At 38.6% G+C, this 20,124-nt stretch overlaps 1 protein-coding gene across 1 annotated transcript in view; it reads right to left on the bottom strand.

Annotated features, from left to right (window-relative positions):
• Positions 1-20,124, bottom strand: part of IL20RB (interleukin 20 receptor subunit beta) — a 545,181-nt gene that overhangs the window by 52,185 nt on the left and 472,872 nt on the right. Inside the window, exon 6 of the mRNA XM_044070107.1 lies at positions 2,302-2,456. Within this exon, the coding sequence (XP_043926042.1) occupies positions 2,302-2,456 (155 nt within the window). The remainder of the gene's footprint in view (positions 1-2,301; positions 2,457-20,124) is intronic.

Raw genomic sequence — 20,124 nt, 5'->3', positions numbered from 1 at the left:
GGGGTGTGGGTGTGGGTGGTGTGTGGTAAAGAGAGTGGGAGGGGGGTTGGGTTTGAGAGGTAGGGTGAGTGAGTAGGGTGTGCAGGTGTGGTGAGTGTCTTGGGTGGTAGGGGGGTTAGGTGGGGTAGGGTGGGGTAGTGTCGTAGGGTAAGTGTGGGGTAGGGTAGGGTGATAGTGTTGGATATGTGTAGGTTGTTGTTAGTGTGGGAGTGTGTTGGTGATGTGTTGTGTTATGTGTTTTTGGTGTGTGTGTTTATGGTGTGGTATTTTGTTTTGGTATCGTTGTTTTGTGTTTTGTTTTTTGTTATTTGGTGTGTGTGATTTTTTGGTATGTTTGATTTATTTCGTCTTTTTGAAGGTGATCCATTTATGTGTGTATAGTTGCTTATGAGACTATATTGGATTGTATATAACATAGTTAATATTTATTGTACTTATTTACATTACAAGAGTTTTCTTATAGACATTGTCTTAAATAGCTTCTGACTTCCATAACTTTGACATCCATAGATGAGATGTATTTAACCAATTTATAACGAAGTTGACACGAAGAACAACAAAAACATAGACTTGCACACTTCTGTTCTTGCATAGTTGTAGCATTTATAACATTAAAATGAAGTCTACACATAGCTGTTTTAGTAACTAATCAGGGTGGTAAAAATATATAAAATAATTCTAACAGAAAGATTATGTATGTTGCAATGCCCTGAACATAACAGGACAGGAATATGCAAAGATTCTTAAATAAGAAATGTAAATTTACTTGGATTGCTTTATATCAGTGTTCTAATAGGTATGTGCTGGTATAATACAACTAGTGTAGAGCACACTAATATTATAGTACACATACACTGTATTAAGCTTTGAGATTGTAAAGCAAAGTTTTTATCTGTTTAAAAAATGTTTTATGAATGATGATTTAAAGATGTATAGAAAAAGTTTTATTTTATTTAATTTTACTTGACCATGTTGCACAACAAAGAATAATTTTGACATTGTAGAAGTACATTGTATAAGTACATTGTATTTAAGGTGTCTTATACCTTTAAGGAGAAGTGATGTCATGATCACTATAAATAGAAGGAAAGGGGCGGAGTACAAACCATTTGAAAAAGCTTTCAAACCTTTGGAAACGAAAAGCGTTTTATTTGTGTTGTTTTAATTAACCGAAAATACTGAAGTTGGTATTGCTTAATAAATATTTTTTACTTCAAAGCAATACAGAGTTGCTGGTGTTTGGATATAAGGTTTACATCACTTGGATACAAGTGCAAAGAAAGGAAATTTTGTCAGGTACACTTGCTATACTTGGTCTGTTTTTCTGCAGCTATTCCAGGCCGTTTGGTTAAAACAATAAGCTACGCAACAATATATATATATATATATATATATATATATATATATATATATATATATATATATATGTGTGTGTGTAAAATGCTATCCACTTCCTCTAAGTTCCTGGCAATATTTCGTCTGAGGGCTACTTACTCCACAGTATCTACTGGTCATCTCGTGCATACTAGCTGCACATACCAAGTTCACAACAAAATGTGACTTCCAACCCCACAACTCCTGCCTAAGACTAAGTTAACTCCTCCCTCCCAATATCTCACTTCCTCTCCACATCTCTTCTTCTAAATATTAACATTGCCACTTCCAGGTACCTCACAATCCAACAGCCTTAGCTGTAAACTTTTCTGTACCACCACACCTCTCTACCCCCTAAACCAACTGCCACTGGCATCTCTGGGTAAATACGTTTGTAACCAAACTGCATTTACAACAGTCAAAGAGTAAAGTAAATTAAAAAAACTGAGAGCAGATAGTGGACTTTTTAGAAGGCAACTCAAGGTTAATGATACTAAAGAAACAAGTGATTGCTGGACGCATTGTAATACAATTCATGTAAGTGTTTAATTTTTCTGCATACCATTAAATCAGTATTTAGAATAAACAACAACAAAAAACATTCTTTTGAGCACATCTAATATCCAAAAAACAGTTTTGCAGAAAGAACTAATCAAAGCTGTGTTCCCACTGCTCAATGTATTTTAAGGTCTACACTTCTGCTTTACCTTCTTACTCCACATTCCTCAACTATATCACCACAAACAAGAGTTTAGTTTGATATTTTTTCAACTTGCAAACTGAAATACTAATAATGTGTATTTTTTCTCTCTCTTTAGAATCCGTAATAAATAACATCTCATCTTTTCTGAGCAGAAAAGAAAAAAAGGGCATAGGTGAAACAAAACACAATTTTACAAATGTTATGATTGAAAGGAAAATACTTACCAGTGCGTCTGGTATTTCAATCTGAGGGCAGCAGGAGTGTTTAATTAGCAGGCATATTCTTCTAATAAGCGAAGAGAAGGAAAACAGTGCAAAAAACGCTGTGAAGAGGCAAATTACCATAATGACACTGCCAACAATCCAGAAAAAGGAGGTTTCTGTAAACAAAAAAATGTTGCTACACTTTAATACAATAATAATAGCTACTAATTGATATTAAATCAGTGCATAGCATGAGCAACTCATGATCAATATTTATTTTCATCCATATATCATATGTTTAAAGATAAAACACTACAGAATATTGAATTGCTTTCATATATTTTCTTGTGCTTTTTACTAATTATAGGAAGGCGTGCTATATAAAAATTAGCCCATGATATTAATGTAAGGGGTTAAAAATGAACCATGATTACATTAATTTGTAGATCTTATTTCTGGTGTTGACTTTTGCTAGGACATCTATATGTAAAGTAATGGAGCATCTGTTTGGTGTTTTTGATTTCTTGTATACAAACACACTAAGTAAACTTAGACATGAGGAACAGGGACAGTGATAAGTACTGCTTTATGTCATAATTGATAAAAGCATCCACAACAGTCAAGAAAAGAAAGCATTAAAATAACATCTCTCTGACACACATCACACACACACACACACACACACACACACACACACACACACACACACACACACACACACACACACACTCCCTCAATATATTCATGTACATACAGACATTCGTGATATAAACTAATTTTCATGTAAGCTTGAAGATTTCATAAAGCTGTCCTACTCCTTCACCTCTGATAATAGCGTTATTAACTGTATAATTTTTAATTTGGTTAATTCATTTACATTTTGTTAGGCTTGCTTTTGGTTTCTCCTAACTGGAGAACTCCTATTACCTTACTTTCCATCTTAGGTCAATTTAAAACTAGACTCAAACAACATTTGTCACTTAACTGGCTATCTCAATGTATCAAGCCTGGCTAACTCGAATGTGTAAAAACCTGTTAACCAGTTTACTGTGTAATTTAATTTAATCCTGATTTGTGGTCAGGATTAACTGTAACCTGTGGAACTTGTTTAACTAATCTCTGTAAATAGTCTTTGTAATATGTAATGCTGGTATTATGTAATGCTGTATCTGCTACCCTTGAGCCTCCGCTGAAAATGGACATGCATCCAGTGGACTATAAATAAATAAAATAAAATAAATAAACTGCTGCAGCAGATATGAAGGCAAGATGCTGCCACACAATGTAAATGCATCAGTGCACTCTTTGCAGTCTGTATGTTAACCAGCATATTTAAGTCCCATTCACTGGTCATAACTTGCTGAAAGGATTTGACATTTCAGTGTCTGATTTACAAACATATGATACAATGTTGGGACACAAACAATTGCTAGTGTGGGATGTGGTTTGGTACTTTGATGACTATCTCACTGAAACCGTTTCAGTCAAGACCAATACATAGAACTAGCTTCCATGCACTCTATAACTAAAACAACTCTCTCTGTGGTTAATAAATATCTAGGAAAGTTACATACATCTTCAGTGAAGCCTGTTTCATGTACTGGTCTTGATCCAGAGATACATTAAAAAGGTAATGAGCAAAATACGTTATAAATACTGGTGTTATATGGTAAACTGCAGAAAATACTTGCAGGAGCCATAATAAATTAACAGTTGTGTTTGCAATATGTTGTCATGCGAAGCAGCATTTTTCACAATCTATTGAATATACAAAATTACCAACAAGTAAGTAGTTATCAATAAAAATAAAATGAATTTATTGTGGACCAAAAAACAGCTTTCCTCAGGTTACCCTCTTGTGGGAGTGGTGACCAGTTGTTCCATAGCATTTGAGTTTATAATTTCCAGGAATCTTTGGGCTAAGGTGCTGGGGCTTGAGTAGTGCTTCCATTCAATGTTTGGGTAGTTGAAGTCACCCAATATAATGGTGTTCGGAGAGATCTTCATGTTCTCCAATGTTTTCAGGAAAGCCGAATGGGATTCCTGACTTTGAGAGGGTGGTCTGTAGGATGCTATAAACTGAAAAGTAGTCTTGCCCACTGTTAGTTGCACATGGATGGTCTCTGATACTTCGTGCAATGCCACTAACCTGGAGGTGTGGATATCCTTGATAAATATGGAAACTCCCCTCCTTTTGTGGTTCGGTCCGGGTTTTGGGGCCGAAAAGCATGATATTAGGTATAGCCTGGTATTGCTGGGGTGCTCTCTGGAGCCTTAAACCAGGTTTCTGTCACTGCACAGATATCGATGTTCTCCATACTGAGGAGAGCTTCGACTGCGTGCATCTTGAGGTTAAGACTTCTGGCGTTTAGCAGCATTACCCTTAGTTTCTTGTTCCTTGTGCTGTCTATGGGGGTGGGTTTGACTTTTGAGCCTTGCCTAAAAAAGGCAATATGGGTGTGGCAAGAGCCTTTGCCAATATCCAAAAGCCCAGTGATGACAGGTGCAAGCCGTCCCTAGTGAAGCAACGTGGCTTGTCGAGCATGTCATCCCAGGCTGACAGACACTGGATCCCCTTTGAATGACACCAAAATTTTAGTCAATTGTTAAAATCGATAATTTTGTCTTTGTACTGTGGCATCATTCTAGGTGAGGGTAAGATGCTGCTCAAGGTCAGGGTCATACCAGCCTGGGCTACATCATCAGAGAGCTCCTCTATGCCTCTTTTCATGTAGTCCAGGGAGGTACGTCTCAGGTCATTCACACCAGCATGTACAATGACTGAGTCATATTTGTATTTGCTTTGGAGTGACCTGAGTGCTTGCGTTATGTGTTGGATCCTAGCACCCGACAGCCAGCTCACTGTGACCTTCTCTTTATTCAGCCTGGTGAGCAGGACGTCAGTGTGTCTGACAATAGAGTCACCTATAACAAGAGTATCAGGTGTGTTATTCAGCCTTAAGGGCTGTGGCTGCTTGGCACACTGACTTTGTGGGTTATGTGTTGTGTGTGCTTTGTTTTGAGGTAGCATTTGCTTGGATGTCTGCTTTGGAGGTCTCTGTTGCTTAGGTAGATTTTTATTCACTGCCTCCGAGTATGTTTTTGTGTATTTATGTGTTTGGTTCGCTGATGTGGTGGGACTATGTGATACTGGAATTGTGTTGTGTGAGGTTACCTTCTCCTCCTGACTGGTTACACCAGTTATGAAATGAGAGAGCTCAGCCTCCAGTTTGGCTAAATAGTTGCATCTCTCACATATATTTGAACCTGTTTGGAGGAGGAGAGGGTTGTCCGTGTACATGAGACAGTTGTAACATTGCCTCAAAATTCCCAGATTTACCAGCTGGACTGGAGAGGAAACCATTGACTGACCTCTGGACATGCTAGAGTAATAGGGAAACTGAATTTAAGATGGACCAATAGAGGACAGGGTAATCGTAGAGAGTATAAGAGTAAGTAGTGCTTATGGTTTAATAGTGCTAACTTGTAGGATTACTTAATTGGACCAGTGAAGGGCCTTAGAATGAGAATATGGTGTTTAAATTGAGAGATAGAGCAGTTCTAAGGGAAAAAGTGAAGAGCAAACTTTGTGGAGCCAGGATTAGTTTAAACCCAATTAGGCGGCAATGCCCGCTGTTGCGCTATGCTCAAAACCGCACAAAACCACGCAAAAGAGGGTTTTAAGAGAGGAAGATGAAGGAGTTTTGGAATTGACCCAAAATGGCCAATAAAACTACAGTTTCAAGTCAGTAACCACTCCCACAGGGGCAGGCAGGCTGCTCAATGTTTTTCACTGCCACTGATCAACAGAGAGACTTTCCTTTAGCCCAAGCAAAAAATGGCCTCACAGAAACTTATGACCAGCTAAAAAAAAAAAAAAAACTTGGTAAGTGTTTTACCATGTTGTTTTCATATTTAAAAACAATTTACAACATCCACCTTCCATTCCATAACTTCCTCTTATCTTTAACTTTCACTTTATTATCTACAGTTTCAGACAGACCCTGCATGTATTTTTAACACTGTCTTCTTCCAGATCATCAGTTCTAAATTGGAAAGTAACATTTCTTTTAATGTTTACTACCAAAGAAGAAATAATTGTTTCATGGATAAATGTCCTTCTTTTTGTTACACACTTCCAGAAATGTTATCATCAGTCCATCAGTTAGTTTCAAATGTTAAGTCACAAAAAAGTGTTTGCCCAATATATATATATATATATATATATATATATATATATATATATATAAAACTGAATTTCTTGAGCTTTAAAACTGAGATCATTTACCAATTTTTCCCAACATAATATGTTTATTGCAGTGTCATTTTTGTTCTTATTCTCACAGTTGGTCTTCTTTTCATTTTAAAAACAGTTTTACTTACAGTTTGTTGCTCTTCTCCTTTCTTGTCTATTGTTACTACTTCATATGTTTTACTTACTCCATTATCTGCTGCCGCAAAACCAGACCCCTTCTCAGTTTGTTGCTACTTTCCCCTTTTTGTCACTGCTGAATAAGTTTTTACTGCTGCATTCTCTGCTGCAACTTCACCTGGTTTCTTTTCCAGATCCTCTGCACGTCTGAAAAGGTTATTAGCCATTTCTCCCCATGAAACAGCAGAGCTGTCACCTGGATCATCCTGCTTGAATATTTTTACAGAACGTTATCAGCAAACCCTCCTGATGCACCACTTCCACAGACTCACTAACGTCTTTCTCCAAGGGGACAGCTAAATACTGCCCATTTACCACACATGAATCTTCATTCTGATGCTTCATATCCAACAATTTATTTCTCAAAGTTCTCACTTTCCACTTCCAAATCCTCCATAGCTTATCTATTTTCCTCCATGCTGCTGCTGCTACCCTTCGGCTTCCTGATTTCACTGATGTAGAAGCCCTCTGATGCCATCTAGCAGCTCCAAAGGGTAGAAGAAGTTCTCTGAGGCACTGGTCAAATATCCCTTTGCAGTATAAATAACAGCTTGGATCTCTCCTGATAAAGAGGCCACTAGCCTAATGGGAATAACTCACTAAACAAAGGACTGAAATAAATTAATAAAATTCTACATACTTTTATTATAACCACACTTTATTACCAAACCTGTCACCTCACTGCTTATATTTACTTTTTCCTTGAAATGATAAAACATGTATGTCAAGGTAATAGCAAGATACGTAAAACCACACTACCATGATTCATTATCCACAGCAAGAATTTCTTGCACATCCTTCAGGATTCTCAGGGATTCCCATAGAAGAAACAAATACAATTTCTGCTGCATGCCATAGGACTTCTCCTAAGTGCACTGTGCCTGGGGGTCTATATTATAACAGCGAATGATCAAAAGATTGAACGCTGTTATATCGACCCCTTAAAGTCAAAAACTAAAATGATCGAACAACCAGAACAGCAATTTCTTTCACAGGGAAAGAATTTGTTGCCCCCGCCAAAAAAAATAATAATAAAACACACTAAACACTATTTTCAGTGGGGGGCTTTGAACCCACACCACCATACTTAAATATACCAACTCCGAGATCACACTGCAGTGGAGGAAACAGCACAACCTGGACAGCTGGCCCAGTGATTTCCTTCTCTGGGAAAGAAATTGCTGTTCTGGTTGTTCTCTCTTTTTAGTTTTCGACTTTAAGGGGTCGATATAACAGCGTTCGATCTTTTGATCATTCTCTGTTATAAAGTAGACCCTGTGCCTGGAATATCTCACACTGTAGTTGCCTGAGGCCAAGGAACACACTCACTAGGTGCCAAAACTACTATAACTGACTTCTTTCTCCTCAGAGGAGCATCCTCTTTAGTCTAACAGCCTTCCATACAAGGTTATTATTACACAGCCAGAACTAAGGTAACCTGTGAAGGAACCTTTTTTTTTTTTTTTAACTTCATCGATGACCTCATCTATTTAGATTACTATGCAGAGATTATAAACAAATGGAACTGTGCTGCTGCTGCTGTTTCTAGCACAGCTGCTAAGTACACCACAAATCTCAGTCCTCAAAATAGGAAAGGTAGTCCATGCAGTGCTGCCTTTTGATATGTCTTAAATCAGTCTGTCATTTTATGTGATTCTTTCTTGCATATTCTGCATGGCTCACTTGTTGAGGATTCATTTACATACCATTATGCACTGATTAACATACTATTTCAATCATTCTGCAGCCACACAATCCATGTCTTAGAATCACAATCAACATGCACATGGCCACTGCCTCTACTATTTTGTGCCACCCGATAAGCTAACCTGCTGTGAATCATAGCTTTGCAAGTCCATTTCTATGCATTGCAGTTCTTAACCTCAGTTTACAAATAAACCACAAAAAGGTTGAAAACACATCCTACTCTGAAGAAATTAATGAAAAATCAGCTCCAGATGGTGTGACTGAATCAATGTTTCTCTAAGATGGAGGGCTGCACTGGATTTTCAGGTTAAGAAAGACCTGATGCGAGACGGTGGCTTTCACTTCAAATGAAAAGAAAGACTGTAGTATTCTTTACATTCCTTAACATGCACCATCACAGGGCTGTGACATAGGAGGATTAAGTACTCTCATTGTTACTACTGGAATATATATCTCACAGGGCTGTGACACAGGAGGATTAAGTACTCTCATTGTTACTACTGGAATATATATCTCACAGGGCTGTGATACAGGAGGATTAAGTACTCTCATTGTTACTACTGGAATATATATCTCACAGGGCTGTGACACAGGAGGATTAAGTACTCTCATTGTTACTACTGGAATATATATCTCACAGGGCTGTGACACAGGAGGATTAAGTACTCTCATTGTTACTACTGGAATATATATCTTTGTGCAGCTCAGGCAAGCAGGGGATGGCAAGCTTCTTAACTTGGACAGCAAAAAGGTATGAAAGGAAGGTAATTCAGAAAAAAAATAGACATAGGGGTTGTCGCTCGTCTTGTTTTACCGTTGAAGATGAACAGGCAGGATAGTTCATTTACATGCTTTATTACACAGAAACACATCAGGATGAATAGCAGCAATACAAAATATAAACAAAGTGATTAATGGACAGACTACACAGACATACATGCTCACATCTCAACAGCTAACTACAAAATGGCAGTCAGGCTCATACGTGCTCATAATTATAGACTTGTGCAAGCCCCTAGAAAGCTTCTTAAAGGTACATCTTGATCTACATCTCCCCTCTTTAATGAATTGCCCACAATATAATGACATTTGAAAAGAAAATTGCAATGGTATAGTCAATAAGAAATAAACACAACATTTGTGTCCTTATGTCCAAGTTGTTGTGTATCTGGAACATGGTCTGGAAATGCAACCTGATCCAGTGATATAGCAATCAGAATTGGGTTTAGCAACAGGGACAGTCAATGGTAAACAACTTGCTTCAGAAGTTTTGGGATTCTTCTCAAGAATAGGGATATTTACTAGAACATCCTCTGGAACTGGAATGCTGGATAACTCACTCTGAGATATAGACTCTTTCTTGCTGGTATGATACTGCAATACAGGTTCAGACATCAGGATCAAATGTTTCCGGTTCTCCCTAAATTCTGCTCCTTGCAATTTCACAATGTACGATCTCAGCTCTGGACACATACTTTTCATGACACCAATCCGATCAAAACCTTTAGATGTCTGCATCCTCACTATCTCCCCTTCTTGTAATGGTCTGAGCAGTTTGCTGGTCTTATCATAGTATAGCTTCTGGGATAAGTGCTTCTTTAACAGATTGGCTTTCACTGATTTGTTGTTCTTGACACATGAAACCAGTAATGAAGTAATAACTGGTAGTGTGGTTCTGGTTTGTCTCAACATAAGTCTCTGTGCAGGTGAACCAAGATGTTTATCAAAACGAACATTTCTGAGATTCAAGAGATGCAAGAAAACATCACCATTGTCTCATTTTGACTTCTCTAATAATTGTTTTGCACTTTGAATGGCATGTTCTGGCAAGCCATTTGATTGCAGGTACTCAGGACTATTCGTGACATGAGTAAAGTCCCACTCTTCAGCAAATCTTTTGAACTGCTGGCTTGTAAACTGTGTACCATTGTCAGAAATACCTTTGTGCAGATTACCATGGACTGCAAAATGACACTTCAGCTTAGCAATGTCAGTAGTGGATGTCAGTAGTGGATGCTAGATTAGGAAGTAGGTCAGTCTCAAACCAATTAGAATAAGAGCATACTAACACCAAGTAATATTGACCATTCCACTCGAAAATGTCTGTAGCTACTGTCGACCAAGGTATTTCAGGAATTTAGTTTAGCTGAAGTGGTTCTTTCTGTTGATGTGGCTTAGTACTATTATATACAGATCAAGATGAAAGCCCTGTCTCAATATTCTGTGACATAGAAGGCCAAAATACTAGTTGTCTCTCTTTTCTTTTGGTAGAATCAGTTCTTGGATGGCCATGATGCAAGATAGTAATATACTCTTGTTGTAGGACTTTGGAACAATCACTTTTGGACCTTTCCTGATGATACCATTGTCAAACAAAATCTCATCTCTGTAAGGAAAATATGGTTGCAGGTCATGAGGTAAACAAGATTGGTTTGATGGCCATCCTCAACTAATAAAGTGGTTGTGCTTCTGAAGAACTGGATCTAAGGATGTATGACTTCTAAAGCTCATCAAGATGTGTGAAGGAAAAAATTCGGACTCCCATGACTTCAAAATCAAGTTTCTCATTTTCATACTATTCAGTGGTGTTTCTGGGCAATCTGGATAATGTATCAGCAAGAAGAAGAAGTTTGACTTTTGGAAGACAAGATTGAAATTATACTTTTACAGTTTGAGCATCATGCATTGCAATCTGGCAGAAGCTATATATGTAGGCTTTCTCAAAATAATGACTATAGGTGGATGATCTGTTTTGATCTGGATAGGTCTACCATAAATACAATTATGGAACTTTGAACCTGCAAACACAAGTGCCAAGAGTTCTTTCTCTATCTGCACATAGTGCATTTCAGTTTGGGTTATAGTTCTGGATGCACAGGCTGCTGGTCTACCCTCTTGAAGAATGACTGTGCCAAGACCAAACTTAAGCATCACAAGAAAGAGTAACTGGTTTGTGAATATGATAGTATCTGAGAGATGGTGGACTGTCAGTTCTCTGTTTCAGGACATCAAATGCTCTTTGGTGTAGTTCTAACCATGACCAAGATACATCTTTGCATGTCAGCTCTCTAAGCAGTGCTGAAAGTTGGCTCAAGTCTGGAATGAACTTGCCTAGATAGTTAACCATGCCAAGAAAACATTGTAGGGCTTGAATATTGTCTGGAGCTGGTAACTCAAGAATTGCTGTTTCCTTTGAAGGATCTGGTCGTAAGCTTGAACTGGTAAATAAATGACCAACATAAGTAACTTCTCATAGCCTGAACTTGCACTTCTGAGGATTCAGCTTAAGACTCACGTTATGTGCTCTTTCTAGAACTTTCTTGAGGTTTCTGTCATGCTCAGCTTCACCTACTAGATTCTCCTACTAGAATATTATCTACTATAATAGCACACAGATACCCAGAAAAAATTTGCTCCACGGTACGCTGGAAGACTTCACTGGCAGAATTAATCCCAAATAGCATTCTCAAAAATCTGTACCTGCCAAAAGGTGTACTGAAAGTGGTTAGCAATGAAGATCTTCGATCCAGCAAAATTTGCCAAACTGAACTCTGCATCCAAAACAGAAAAAAACAGTGGCATTTATTTATTTATTTATTTATTTATTTATTTTATTTATTTGCAGTTGGTTTACCAGGATAGTCCATTGGGCCAAGATGAACCCGTTTTCAATGGAGTCCTGGGGAGAAAAGCTCCAGACATTTTAGGTTACAATAGGTTCTTAGACATGTTTAGACAATGTAAAAAATTTGAGTAGACAATACAGATAATAAACAAACAATTACAATTAATACAAGAGTTAAAACTTATATGAGAGGCAGATTAAACAGGATTTTACAATTAAAAATAAGAAGGCATTAATTAAGAGTCCTATACTTATGAGGTATAGTGTAGTATATTCTTGCAGATACTATAGTAATAATAATATGAGTTAGGAGAAATGTTAGAGTGAAATCAAGGGTATAAGCAGGAGAAAGGAAAGGAAAGGAAAAGGAAATACCCAGTATTAGTTATGAGGGGTGGGAGCAAGAGCATTCCCACTGAGATAGAAGATGTGAGTGAAGAGATTTTTTGAAAATAAAATGGTTAGAGGTGATACGGATAGATGGAGGTAGAGAGTTCCAGAGTCGAGCTAGGCCGTGTGATAGAAGGTATTTGTCAGGGGGACGGGTTGGTTTATACACTTCTAATAGATTTTGGTTGTTAGACCTTAATATTCTGTCAGGTCTGTGCATTTTAAATACAGAAGACAGGGAGGGACAGAGGGAGGGGTTGAGAATAAGCTTATGTGCAAGGGATAGTTGAGTATAGGTGAGATGACTGGGTAGTTCTAGCCAGTGGTGGGTTGAGGACTTTTGGCTGGTAGCGAATTTTGCAATTTTGTTGTAGCAGGAGGAAAGTTGTGTTTTCAGGGAGGTTTGTAGATTAGTTAGAAGTGGAGCTCCGTAGAGAAGGGATGGAATTAAAAAGGAAGTAGAGAGAGTGATTTTAGTGGCCGTTGTAAGATAGTGATTTTGTCGATAGAGCATCCCTAGTTTTCGATGGTTTTTTTTTATATTTATTTGTAGATGGGAGTTGAATTTTAGTTGGTTATCAATTTGGACTCCTAGCAATTTTGTCTCTGTCACCATTTCTAGCTGAGTGTTATTTTGACTGTTGATAGAGAATGTCTTTGTATTAAAAGTGTTGACTTTAGTGGGGGTGAATATCATTAATTTGGTTTTAGAGGCATTGAGTGCTAGGTGATTGTTTTCATCCATTGTTCAGTGGTAGAAAAAGCATCCTGAGTTAGCGTTAGGAGTGTTGGAATAGATGTGGCAGTGCAGATAATGGTAGAATCATCTGCATATTGGATGATGTTGGAAAAAGGGATCACCTTGTGGAAATCATTTATAAATATGTTGAAGAGGAGTGGACCTAATATGGAGCCTTGGGGGACTCCAGTTGGGGTGTTAAGGAATGAGGAGGTTGCCTTTTTCCATTTTACTGCTTGATATCTGTTGGATAAGTAGCTGAAGAACCAGTTTATTGATGGGGGAGATAGGATAAGTTTTGAGAGTTTGGTTAGAAGCAGGTTATGTGATATAGTATCAAAGGCTTTAGAGAGGTCGAGTAGAAGGGTAGAGACAATAAGGCCAGAGTCCCGGGCTTTATTTACAGTTTCGAGGAAGGAGAGGAGAGCTGTCATAGTGCTGTGATTACATGTGAATCCATGTTGTGTGGGAGATAGTAGGTGATTATCTATGAGATATGGTAGGAGTTGAAGTTGGATACACTTTTCAAGGAGTTTAGAGATGGGGGACAGGATAGCAATGGGGCGGAAGTTAGTAACACTGTTATTATTGTCACCTTTATGTAAAGGTATGATAAAGGCTTTTTTCCAGATTTGGGGAACTATGCTTTCTTGGATTGAGCGATTGATTAGTATGCTAATGGGGTAAGCAATTGCTTCAGCAGCTATGCTAAGAAAGTAGGAAGTGATATCATCAGGGGCATTGGTACATGGCTTTAGTTTCTGGAGGAGTTTTTGTATGATAGAAGTGGGTATAGGTTTTAATGAGAATGGAGGAAAGTGTGGAGAGGGGGTGTTGTGGGGTGAAGATGGTGAGGAGGAAGAGGTAGTAGGAGAGGGGATGGATGGTAAAGGGGGTGAAGATGGTGAGGAGGAAGAGGTAGTAGGAGGGGGGGTGGATGGTAAAGGGGGTGAGGAAGATGAGGAGGGAATGAGAGTAGGAGAGGAGGTGGATGGGAAAGATTTAGTAGCTATGGGTGGGGGAGAGGTAGTAGTGCTGGGTGGAGTGTTGGTGGGGGGGAAAGGAGGAGAGTTTGAGAGTGTGTTGTTAGAGAAAGAAGAAGTTAATTTGGAAATAGATTCAATGAAAAAAGAGTTGAACTGAGTAGCTAAGTCGATATCTGGGGCATTAGGGTCTGGGGTGGGGGAAACAGGCTTACTGGGATTAAGTAGGGTGGAGATGCCTTTCCAGAATTTCTGAGGATTTGTTTTGTTATTGCTTTGGAGAATGGAGAAGTAATTTTGTCGATCAGAGATGATCAGCTTTTTTACCCTGCTTCTAAGTGTTTTATATTCGTTGTGAATGAGGGGGGTCTTATTTTTCTGGTACTTTGTCCAGGCTTTATCTCTTTGCTTCATTGTTGCTAGTGTATTTTTGGTAAGCCAGGGGCGGTTTTGGTTTTTATTCTTTTAGTTCATAGAGGAGCATGGAAGTCTAGTAGTTCTAAGAATGTGGTGTTGAAGTGGGCAACAGCATTATCTAAGGGTAGTATTTTTAGACAATTCCAGTTTATTGCTTTTAGGGAGTTATTAAAGGTAGATGGGTTAAAGTTTTTATGATTGCAGATTGTAATATAGTTTGGGTGTGGTGTGGGAGTAGGGGGAGCCAGTGAGTGAAAGTGGGTATGTGGTCACCAAGTGGATCTGGAAGAGTTCCACTGCTGGCAAAATAGTGGGGATGTGAGACTAAGATCCAGTCCAGGATACTGCCACTGGAGAGGTTTTTTCTTTGGAGTGTTATAGAGGTGATTAGTTGTGTAAAATTATGTAGGTTAATGTTAAGTGGGTTGATGGGAGACTGAATGGCAGCCCAGTTAATATTCATATCCCCTAAGATTATTTTTTCATAGCTAATGTTGTTGGTAAGCCAGGAGAGTATGTCTTCGAGTGTGGAAATATTATCTCCTGGGGGGATGTAGAGTGTGGCTATACATATGCATTTGTGTTTATTAACTTGAAGTAGTGTTAAGAGTAGTTCAGCGTTATTAAATTGCGGAGTAGGTTTGTTATAGGGAATGATTGACAGGGAGGTTGAGTAGAAGATAGCTACTCCCCCCCTTTTTTTGTGAGACCTATCTCTTCTGATAATAGAATAGTTTGGTGGGAGGATTTCTGAGACTTTTATGTGGGGTTTTAACCATGTTTCTAATATGGATAGGATGTCAGGTTTATGGTGTGTTAGCCAGGCATGCAGGTTTGGGATTTTGTTAACTATACTTTGAGAGTTTAGGGCAGTGAGTAGTATGGATTTGTCATTAATTGTTGTGGTGGAGGGGCCAGGGTTAGGATGGATATCGCCTGATAAAAGGTTGGGAATGGAATATATATTTGAGTTGGTGAAGTATATGCACAGTCTTGAAAATAGATTTAGTTCTATGGTGTTTTTATAGGGTTTTAGAGATGGTTAAATGGGTAGACTGTTTCTGGGTGGGTATGAGTTTAAATGGGAAAAGTAGAAGGTTTATTATAGGGCAAAGATGGGGTGAGATTGGGATATATGAGTGTGTTAGTGAAGGGGTAAGATGGTTAGTTACATGGAAGGATTGGGAGTGGTAGGAATAACTGGGCTGTGTGAGGAGGTAGAGATAGGTTAAGGTAAGTAGTAGAGTTAGTAAGAGGGAGGAGAAGAAGAATGTGGGTTTTGAAGACATGATGAAGTGGAGCTAAGTGTAGTTATTAAGTAGTTGATTAAATTGTATGTGGAGGTGAGAGAGAAATTGTATGTGAGAGCTATTAGTGTCTAAATGGAGGTTATAGAGAGAGAGTTATGAAGGATAGGTGGTGAAGTGTTATGGGAGTGGGAGTGTGATATTAAAGGAATATAAGTGGTTTGGTGATAAGTCTATGGAATGTAAATGAAATTAGTTTTGGAGGGAAGAGGAGATGGTGTTTCCAGAGTATTGAAGAATGATTGGTCTAAAATGGGCGGGAGCAGGAATGGGTGTTTGTAGAGTATTGGAGAATGATAGGTTAGTAATATGGGGGGTGTAGTTATGGGGAGATAAAGGTAGAGGTGGGGGGGCAGGTGGAATTTGGGGGCAGGGTAGGGAAGCGGAGTGAGCCCGCAGGGTGAATGGAGCAGGTAGAACCAAAGGGATCAGGAGAGGATCGAAAACCTATCAGAGGTGTGTTGAAAAGCAGAAAGGTAAGTAGAGGGGACCTGGAGATAGTGGGTAGAATGGACTAAAATGCAATAAGAGAGAAAGAGGGAAGAAAGAAAAGAGAGAGTTTAAAGAGTTTTAAGTAGGTAGATTGGGCTGGAATGTAATAAGAGAGAAAGAGGGAAGAAAGAAAAGTGAGAGTTTAAAGAGAATGTTAGTGTAGGAGAATTGAAGTAGATATTAGTGGGGAGAGCATGCCATCTAGTGGACAAATGCAGAACTGCACCATAGTGCACCAGGGCAGTCCCAGGTCAGGCGTGGACTGAAGGGAGAGGGGAGCTCAAGAAGTCAGGGAACTAGGTGAGGGGGAAGAATGGAGATAGGAAGTTGAGGGGTTAGGCTGCTGGCTTTCCTGGCTGGGAGCAAACAGAACACCTAGCAGGGCTACGGACTATGGACTATCAGCTAGGCAGCAAGTACACATACTTCCTTGAATTCCTCTAAGGAGAATCCTGGTAGAGTCAGCAGGGATTGTTGAAATGCTTTGAGCAATTGGCTGAGGATGTACAGTAATAGTTTGGGTGAAGGAGTCCACCGAGGCCTAATCACAAGGGGAAGGTCAGGGAGAAAGTTCCTTGAATTCCTCTAAGGAGAATCTTGGTAGAGTCAGCAGGGATTGTTGAAATGCTTTGAGCAATTGGCTGAGGATGTACAGTAATAGTTTGGGTGAAGGAGTCCACCGAGGCCTAATCACAAGGGGAAAGTCAGGGTGAAAGTGAAGGTGTAGGTGCTCAGCCAAAGACGCACAGCAGCCTGGTATGGGTGAGTTTAAAAAGTCATGCATTTGGCATGACAACAGCAACTTCTTCAACTGTAAATACTGAATGATGAGGTCTTTTTAGTGCTTAGTTCAAATCTCATGGATCAATACATATTCTGATATCATCTGAGCTTTTCTTATGAGCAATGACCATGGAAGATACCCTTTCAGTTGGTTCTGCAACTAGACAAATTACACCTTGCTGCATCATTTTATCTAGCTCAGCCTTGACTTTGTTCTGCATAGCTACTGGAACTTTCCAGGCTCGCCTGACAACTGGACTGCCTTTGGGGTCTAACTTCAAGGAGTACACAACTGGGAGTTTGCCTAGTTTGTCTTCAAAAAGATTAGCATGGGTAGAAAAAATAGACTGAGTGAAATTAGAACTGTGGTCTTTTAAGCTAATATGGTGGACTTCTTTATTAAATGAAAGCAGTCCCATTTTCAAACTGTCTTGGAGGCCTACTAATGACTGGACATGCCTTTTCACTATGTAAAATTGCAAGTCGTAGCTGTTCCTAGAAGAGTAACATGAAAGCACCACTGAACCTTTGGTTTGAATTTCTTCACCACAATAAGCAACAAGCTTCGCACACTTTGGCAAATCAAGCTTCACACCAGCACATACTCTATCAAATGTTTCTGCTGACATAACATTGCACTTTGAACTTGCATCAACTTTGAGCTCTATGAGTTTTACATTTATCTGAACAGTACAAAATACTTCAATCCTTGCCCATAAATCTACTGCCTTGACTGTTTCATTAAGCATAGATACATCATCAACATAACAAGTAGGGCCACAGTCTTCTAACCGACAAATTGTCTCTTTCAGTGTTCTCCCTTCATAAAATAATGCCCCTTATTTGATTTACAAAACCTTTTGAAATTATTCCACTTATTGCATTTGTGGCATTGTTGACCAAAAGTCAAGCATTTTTCTCTTTTGGGCTCATGATTTGCACCACAGTTATGACAGCTGACTGAAACTAGGTGAGGGTACATGCTTTTTGTTTGCGGAGTCACTCTTATGCTTCACTGAGACTGTGAGTACTCTGGAATTTGTTAGAAAGGTATGGGGTTTCCCAAAGATTATTGCAGGGCTTACAGTTGCTGCCATGTGCTTGGGCCTGCTTCTTTTAACCACATGCTGCATACTATCAGCATGAGCACTAGAAAATTCTGGAAGCATGCATTTCTCATTTGTAAGTATATTTGTGTGCTTTTCTGTGAGCTCATATATCTGACAAATCTCAATGGCCTTATTCAAAGTTAAATCACTGTCACGAAGCAAAATCTTTCTCACAGCATCATCTTTAATACCATCCACAAGTCTGCTTTTATCAACTCATCTCTTAAATCACCAAATCTGCACATTTTAACCTTCTTTTTCAAGTCAGTTATATACGCTGCAGACCCAGGCTTTTGATCTTGTCTGTAAAATAAGTGCCTTTCCATTGTAATATTCATTTGGGGGGTTATGAATTTGTCCAAATTTACATTTTTAAGCCCAAGGGATCTTCCCTTGACTCAGCCGGTACCACTATATGGTGGTTTTCCCTCTCCCCTCAAACACAGCAGCCACATGCACAAATGAACGCTGTCTTTCTATGGCTTTTGAACCAGCTAAATTAAGAAGAATAAATGCCTGTGTATGGTTATCTTTATCAGAAAATGCACCTTGTATGAAAATATTGTACTCTTGCTCAAACACGCTCCGATTCTCTGCAATATTATTATCAAATACAAGTGGAGCTGGTTTATGAAATCTGCCAGCCTTGCCAACAAATTATGCCCAGACACACTGAAAATGGCTCTTGTAATTATGTACGAACATGCACACACAGCTAGTACTTGTAATAACATTTGAATGCACGATAAACTCTTTGAAACATTTTACTTTGCAAAATACGCTTAGAAATGGCTGTATTTTGCAAAATAACTGCACTTTAATACTGCACAAACATGTGGACACTTTGTATACTTCAGATATCTTGAATAGCTTTAATTAATGTGAAAAAAGTATGTGCTGTAAGCTACTTTGAAACAAATGCAGTTGTTTTCCTTATTTTATTCATTCTATGTGATTTGGATGCTATTTCAAACATTTTCCATAGTTATTCAAATATTTTCTCAATATGTCACAGTTTTGGACAATTCCATTAACTTAGAAATTGGTTTAGAGCATTCTGAATGCTTAGCTTTGTATTTTGAGAATAAGAAATCATTTAAGTAAACTTCAATACCTGAAATATGTTTTGACCTGTTTCTGCAAATTATACATGCAGTAGGGATGATCCACACTTGAATATTTCTCCACCTTTATTTGAGTGCCTTCTTGATCCTGAATCTGGATTTCTGGATCCCATTCTGACACCATGTTGCTCGTCTTGTTTTGCCATTGAAAACAAACAGGTAGGGTAGTTTGTTTATATGCTTTATTACACAGACACACATCAGGATGGATAGCAGCAGTACAAAATATAAACTGATTAACTGACAGACTACACAGACATACATGCTTACATCTCAACAGCTTACTACAAAATGGCAGTTAGGCTCACATGTTCTCAGTATTTATACACTTGTGCAAGCCCCTAGAAAGCTTTTTAAAGGTATATATTAGTACTGATCTATAGAGTTATTATACAAAATGCACTCTGCTGACAGAGAAATGGGTAAATCATACCTGTAGACATATTGCTTGCAATGAACAAGATCAACACAGTGCTATTCATTGGGTTTTGGCATGATGTATTATAACCCTTAACTTTTTCTGAGTATTAAAGTCTTTTGCCGATAGCCTAGTACCCAGCTATGAACCTATGAACATAATTTACTTAACAGCTCATTAAGTAGTTTTTGTATTTTTTTTTTCTTTTTTCCATCTCTGCATTAACAATTGTGTGCAGTTTTTACAGGTGAAGTTCCAAGATGCCATTGTTGGAGACTGTCTCTGCCATGGTACTTACAGATATATAGTTCATGAATT

The sequence above is a fragment of the Protopterus annectens genome, chromosome 4.part1 (assembly GCF_019279795.1).
Source record: "Protopterus annectens isolate FY-2018-M chromosome 4.part1, PAN1.0, whole genome shotgun sequence".
Classification (NCBI taxonomy): domain Eukaryota; kingdom Metazoa; phylum Chordata; order Ceratodontiformes; family Protopteridae; genus Protopterus; species Protopterus annectens.
This window is presented reverse-complemented; position numbering and strand designations above follow the sequence as displayed.